At 53.2% G+C, this 7,127-nt stretch overlaps 1 protein-coding gene across 1 annotated transcript in view; it reads right to left on the bottom strand.

The window, feature by feature from the left end:
- Positions 1 to 524: 524 nt before the first annotated feature.
- Positions 525 to 7,127, bottom strand: part of LOC129836349 (protocadherin-15-like) — a 340,099-nt gene continuing 333,496 nt past the window's right edge. Inside the window, exons 38-39 of the mRNA XM_055902394.1 lie at positions 3,341 to 3,449; positions 525 to 3,165 (exon numbers count right to left, since the gene is read on the bottom strand). Coding sequence (XP_055758369.1) covers positions 1,021 to 3,165; positions 3,341 to 3,449 — 2,254 coding nt within the window. The 3' untranslated portion in view covers positions 525 to 1,020. The remainder of the gene's footprint in view (positions 3,166 to 3,340; positions 3,450 to 7,127) is intronic.

Raw genomic sequence — 7,127 nt, 5'->3', positions numbered from 1 at the left:
ACACGACTCCTGCTCGTCTACACAACAGTTACTCCTGCTGTTCCTGTCATGTAGGGCCTTGGCAATATTGGATTTGGACCCAATACTGTCAAGGCCCGTGATGCTGGACCCCAGGGACCCGCTGGACGGCCGGGTGTTGAGGTTAATGTCAACGGTTGAGGAAATGCCTGTAAGTGTACCTGTTCCATTTCCTGTTACTGGTTCCCCTACGCTGTTTAGAGGAAGCTTCTCTTCCTGAGTCTCAGTCAACATGTCCAACTTTTTAAACTGTTTTCCCAAGCGGCCCGGGGAGCCCACCTTGAGATTGTTGGGGTGGCCAGGCCTCCTGGTCCGAACAATGGTCCCGTTCTGGGCGAAGTAGACGTTCCCGTTGATGTTGGCGTGGCTGTTGATGTTAGACAAGCGGTTCCTCTGGGGTTCAGGAGCGCTGTCCTCTCCTGTGGAGCTGGTCTCATACTCCCTGTCCACCACCAGCTTGATCCGCTTCCTTCTCACTCCAGGCTGAGAATAAAAGATTCAAAGAAAGATGGAGAGAGAAAGATGAGGTTAATGCACAGATAAAATAGTATTTCCAAATATGCAAACATCATGCATCCAAACAGAACATAGATAAAAGTATGCCAATCAATGTACAAGTCATTTTAAAACTATGACAGTAACAGGATAGGAAACACACAACTCTGTAAACATGATCATAGCACTGCTACGTTAGGGTCATCATACGGCTATAAGTAAAGAGACACAATGTGCAATTGGTTGAAGAAACATTTCTAACACAACCAAAAGGTGTGATGGAGAGAAAATACAAAGATGCCACAAAGAGTGGTTCAAAACCATTGAAAAGAGAATTCAAACCGAAGATAGAACAACCCATTCCACTTCCATGCAAGAAGTATTTTCCAAGAGATAGAGAGAGGTAGAGAGAATTAAACACTCAAGGGGAAGCACACAGTATTCTCTTCACTCCCATGCGAGAGGCCACTCCAGCCAATCTTACTTCACAGCTGACCAACTCGTCCCTCAGAAGGCTGTGGCGTTCCCATCAGACTCTGAATCAGCATCGGATGTCTCCTCTGTGGCTCCCAACTGGGATCTACCAGCTGACCCCTGGCTACTGGTGTCAGATTTCTCAGATGGTGTAATGGCGTCCTCGTCCACCTCTGTGATAGGAGAGAGTCCTCCGAAGGTCTCCTCTGAGGCCTCTGTCAGGCTGTTGCTGGAGTCTGAACAGTAGGGAGTTCCAGCATAGAGACTATGGCTGGGCCCTTCTCCAGCAGACAATAAGCTTGACCTCCTGGACGCTGCTCCGTCACTCAGTTCTTCCACAGACTCTTTTCTCTCATCGGTGGTACTGCCTTCCTCCTCAGATTCTCCTTCGTCCTCCTCTTCACTCTCCTCATTGATGGTGTCCTGTGAACTGCAGGTTAGGATGGACTTGCGGCTGCCTCCAGTGGACCTGGAGCTGGTGGAGCTCCTCTCGCTGCCCGCCAGGGAGCTCTGGTCCGTCAGCTGGTTGTCCTCTGACTCGCTGACCTCTGATCCAGAGAGCTGGATCTGGCTGCCTCCGTGGTACACCGAGCTTCCCGACCCTGACTCCCCTTCACTGACCCCCTCACTTCCTGGCCTGGACATCTCTGAGGCTCCAGCACTTTGTGACGATCTTATGGAAGAACCAGGCTGGGAGGCAGCACTGCTTGAGCCGCTACTACTGCCACCAACACTACCACTGCCACCGACACTGCCACTGCCACCAACGCTACCACTGCCACCGATGCTACCACTGCCACCGACGCTACCACTGCCACCAATGCTACCACTGCCACCAATGCTACCACTACCACCAACGCTACCACTGCCACCAACGCTACCACTGCCACCAACGCTACTACTGCCACCAACGCTACTACTGCCACCAACGCTACTATCACTTCCACTGATGCCAGAGGCACTACTCCTCATGCTGCCTTGTGTCCCTCCACTGGACCTTTCAGTAGCAGTGCCAGATGATTTCTTGGAAGAACGGGCAGAGGAGCCACTTTCTTTGGACTCCCCAGTCCCCTCATCCTCTTCAGACACTTCCTCTGAATCTTTCTCAGTCCCAGATCCTTTCTCTGTACTGGATTCAGTTCCTGACTTTTCAGTTCCTGACTCTTTCTCTGTCCCTGACTCTTTCCCACTATCAGATTCTTTCCCACTATCAGATTCTTTCTCAGAATCAGATTCTTTCTCTGAATCAGAACCTTTCTCTGAATCAGAACCTTTCTCTGACCCTGATTCCTTTTCTGTCCCAGATGTTTTCTCTGAGCCTGACTCTTTCTCTGAATCAGACTCTTTTTCTGTCCCCGATTCCATTTCAGTGACAGATTCCTTCTCTGTCTCGTCCCCCTCTGACTTTGATTGGCTCTCGTCATCAGAATCCTCTGGGTGCTCTTCTGGCTCCTCTTCTGAGTCCACAGTGCTTTCATTGGTATCGTCTCGGTCCAGATCCACCTTCAGGTAATCTTTGTCCTCGGTGGAAAGCGCCACACTGCTTCTCTCTGAATCCTCATCAGAACCCTTCCCACTCCCACTGCCACTCCCACTCGCCTCCGGCTCGCTCTCCACCGTCACGCTGATAGACACCTTGGACTTCTTCTCTTCGTCACTGGTGGCAGCTTGCGAGGCGTCTTCATCCTTCTCGCTACCTGTGGCAGAGCTTCTACTAATGCTTCCCTGTGACTTCCTCCTTGCCTGCAGCCTGTTGCTCAGTTTGATGCGCTTCATTACCTTGCCCAGCCGGCTCCTCGCGGTGGACTTGGTGTCTATCGGACCATCACCGGCAAGTCCCCCCGTCAGACTCTCCTGGCTGTCTATGCGGCGGGCCGACACCAGTTTGGCGTAGTCCTTGTCCTTCTTGGCGCCAAACATCTTGAACATCTTGGCTTTCTTCCAGGGGGATGGGCCTGGTTCTCCGGCTGGAACAGTCTGGTCTCCACTCTTACTGGCCGCTAGGAGCTTGCTAAGCTTCATGACGGACTTCAGCCTCTTGGCAGCTGAGGAGGGTTCACGGGGTTCCTCGCCCTCCACTGGCTCTGCCTGCTCAATCTCATCCTCTGGTGGAAGGTCTCTAAATCCCACCCTCTTGCCTCCTCGACCAGTACCCCTTCCACGCCCTCTGCCTCGCCCCTGCCATAGTTACATCACTTGTGATTCAACAAGATTTTCAGCATCAACATAGTTCAGACAACATGATATAGTTGAAATTGGAACTCTGTTATTGCATTATTGTAGCTATATAGTGGGTAGTTATTATAAATTGTTGATCATATCAAAGTATTGCTACATATAATAATATAAGTACCTCAGACCCATGGGGGCTGTAGTAGTCATCCTCCATAATCAGCTCTCCATACTCATCATACATGGGAGAGATCAGCTTCCTGCGACTGCCATACTGAGGAAGGTCATTCCTGGGAGAGAAAACAAACATTTAGAGGCAAATGGGAAAAAGCTTAAAGGGCTGTTTCAACCATCATTTATTTGCCAGTATTGTGAAATCTTTTTCGAGAGGTGACAGTAACTAACAACCTCTGCCTACACCCCTAGGGGCGTGAGCCACAAACACACACAACCCTCCAGTGTTATATAGCTGGTGCATGGGATATTTGAAGCACTCGCTCTAACAATACTACATTTGCACATGAGTTACATGTCTATAACACATTCTTAAATCAACAGTTCCCAAGTGCATGCATAAGAGAAGGGGTCAACACTAATCTTCTGCATAATTTAATCTGTACAAGACTAAACTGGGCGATGCTCAATTAAAAGACCCATATCACAAACCACATTAGCCCCACACTGAATCTCTAAATGAGGTGCGGTGTGGGGCCAACAGCAATCAGCATCAATGTCAGAGTTGAAATTACGTGCCAATTGGTGGTACTATCTGCAACCCACTTGGCATGGGTGCCAGAAGCAAGCTGCATTACACCAGTGAATCTGTGTGAAACCTGACGGAAGCAGGTAAATGGAAAACCTTTGGAACACGTGGGGTCGCTGGGTCACAGCTGAAGACCGCCAGAGCTAGTGATTGCTGGATTAAGAGCTTAACCCAGCTATTAAGTTGCTCTTTAAATAGAAATGGATCAAAGGCAGTCTGGGTTATCGTGATAGCAACCTCAGCAGCAGCAGCTTTAGGGACCTGCTGTCCCACAGAGTCTCCACAACACAATTACTTTAAGACTCAACGGAAGGGCTTCATCATACAAATACACTAAGCATCAATTAGAATTTTCATGGATGATGAGAGGGTAAGTTACAGAGTCGACAAGGCCTACGTGATCATGCAATTAAAATATGTTACGTGGTCGATGATCCACTTCACACGGTTGACTAAGGTTTGATTCAAGTAGGGGTTTAGCTTGTCCTCCGTCTAGCTTAACTCCCCTGAGTGTTTTAAAGAACCCCTCACTGAACACGAGAGTCCAATGCACAACATTTGGTCAGCATCTGTTCGTATCGCTGTAAGTTCCATCGTTTTCCTCTGGACCATATGGGCGATTTGCAGTGTACCACGCAAGCCAAAGTACGCTCCCCTCTTCTCTACTGGAGGAGACCATTACAAAGCTCTCAGGTGCCACGCTCCGCTCAAGGCTGGGCAATTAGTCATATTTGGTGGGAGTGGGATGATCTGCATAACTGGAAGGGGTCTTATGCACTATGTTACACCTAAAGGGATAGTTCTGGATTTTGGCAATGAGGCCCTTTATCTACTTCCCCAGAGTCAGATGAACTAATGGATACCATTTGTATGTCTTTGCATCCAATATGAAGGAAGTTAGAGGTAGGATCTCGCAGTATGTGTGTTAAGGCAGTCAATGTTGTTCTCCTCCTCAGACGAGGAGGAGCATGGATCGGACCAAGATGCGGATTGGTAATTGTACATGTTTAATGTAAAAACACAAGAAAACACTACAAAATACAAAACAACAAACGTGACTAACCTCAAACAGTCCTGTGTGGCCCAAACACTAACACAGGAAACAAACACCCACAAAACACCAGTGAAACCCTGGCTGCCTTTGTATGACTCTCAATTAGAGACAAACAATGCACACCTGTCTCTAATTGAGAATCATACCAGGCCGAACACAAAACCCCACATAGAAATACAAACATAGACAAACCCACCCAACTCACGCCCTGACCAACTAAAATGAATACAAAACAAAGGAAAACAGGTCAGGAACGTGACAGAACCCCCCCCTTAAGGTGCGAACTCCGGGCGCACCAGCACAAAGTCTAGGGGAGGGTCTGGGTGGGCGTCTGTCCACGGTGGCGGCTCTGGCGGTGGACGAGGTCCCCACCCCACCATAATCAATCCCCGCTTCTTTATCCCCCTCCCAATGACCACCCTCCCACTAACCCCACCTAAATGAAGGGGCAGCACCGGGACAAGGGGCAGCACCGGGACAAGGGGCAGCACCGGGACAAGGGGCAGCACCGGGACAAGGGGCAGCACCGGGACAAGGGGCAGCACCGGGACAAGGGGCAGCACCGGGATAAGGGGCGGCAGGTCCTGGCTGAGGGACTCCGGCAGGTCCTGGCTGAGGGACTCCGGCAGGTCCGGGCTGAGTGGCAGCTCTGGACTGTAGGGCAGCTCCGGACTGTAGGGCAGCTCCGGACTGTAGGGCAGCTCCGGACTGTAGGGCAGCTCCTGACTGTAGGGCAGCTCCTGACTGGCGGGCAGCTCCTGACTGGTGGGCGTCTCTGGCAGCTCCTGACTGGCGGGCGTCTCTGGCAGCTCCTGACTGGCGGGCGTCTCTGGCAGCTCCTGACTGGCGGGCGTCTCTGGCAGCTCCTGACTGGCGGGCGTCTCTGGCAGCTCCTGACTGGCGGGCGTCTCTGGCAGCTCCTGACTGGCGGGCGTCTCTGGCAGCTCCTGACTGGCGGGCGTCTCTGGCAGCTCCTGACTGGCGGACGGCTCTAGCGGCTCCTGACTGACGGACGGCTCTACTGGCTCGGGACAGACGGGCGGCTCTAATGGCTCGTGGCAGACGGCTGACTCAGATGGCGCTGGGCAGACAGATGGCTCAGACGGCGCTGGGCAGACAGATGGCTCAGACGGCGCTGGGCAGACAGATGGCTCAGACGGCGCTGGGCAGACAGATGGCTCAGACGGCGCTGGGCAGACAGATGGCTCAGACGGCGCTGGGCAGACAGATGGCTCAGACGGCGCTGGGCAGACAGATGGCTCAGACGGAGCTGGGCAGACGGGCCGTTCAGGCACCGCTGGGCAGACGGCAGACTCTGGCCGGCTGAGACGCACTATAGGCCTGGTGCGTGGTACCGGAACTGGAGGTACCGGGCTGAGGGCACGCACCTCAGGGCGAGTGCGGGGAACAGGAACAGGGCACACTGGACTCTCGTGGCGCACTCTAGGCCTGGTGCGTGGTACCGGAACTGGAGGTACCGGGCTGAGGGCACGCACCTCAGGGCGAGTGCGGGGAGAAGGAACAGTGCGTCCAGGGCTCTGGAGACGCACAGGAGGCTTGGTGCGTGGTGCCGGAACTGGAGGCACCGGGCTGGAGACACGCACCATAGGGAGAGTACGTGGAAGAGGAACAGGGCTCTGGAGATGCACTGGAAGCCTGGTGCGTGGTGTAGGCACTGGTGGTACTGAGCTGGGGTGGGAAGGTGGCGCCGGATATACCGGACCGTGAAGGAGGACACGTGCTCTTGAGCACCGAGCCTCCCCAACCTTACCAGGTTGAATGGACCCCGTAGCCCTGCCAGTGCGGCGAGGTGGAATAGCCCGCACTGGGCTATGCAGGCGAACCGGGGACACCACCTGTAAGGCTGGTGCCATGTACGCCGGCCCGAGGAGACGTACTGAAGGCCAGATACGTTGGGCCGGCTTCATGGCATCCGGCTCGATGCCCAACCTAGCCCTCCCAGTGCGGCAAGGTGGAATAGCCCGCACTGGGTTAAGCACGCGTACTGGGGACACCGTGCGCTTTACCGCATAACACGGTGTCTGACCAGTACGACGCCCTCTCACTCCACGGCAAGCCCGGGGAGTTGGCTCAGGTATCCTACCTGGCTTCGCCACACTCCCCTTTAGCCCCCCCCCCAAGAAATTTTTG

Source organism: Salvelinus fontinalis, chromosome 37 (assembly GCF_029448725.1).
Source record: "Salvelinus fontinalis isolate EN_2023a chromosome 37, ASM2944872v1, whole genome shotgun sequence".
In the NCBI taxonomy this organism is placed as follows: Eukaryota; Metazoa; Chordata; class Actinopteri; order Salmoniformes; family Salmonidae; genus Salvelinus; species Salvelinus fontinalis.
Note: the sequence above shows the minus strand (reverse complement) of the source record. Positions and strands in the feature narration are given on the sequence as shown.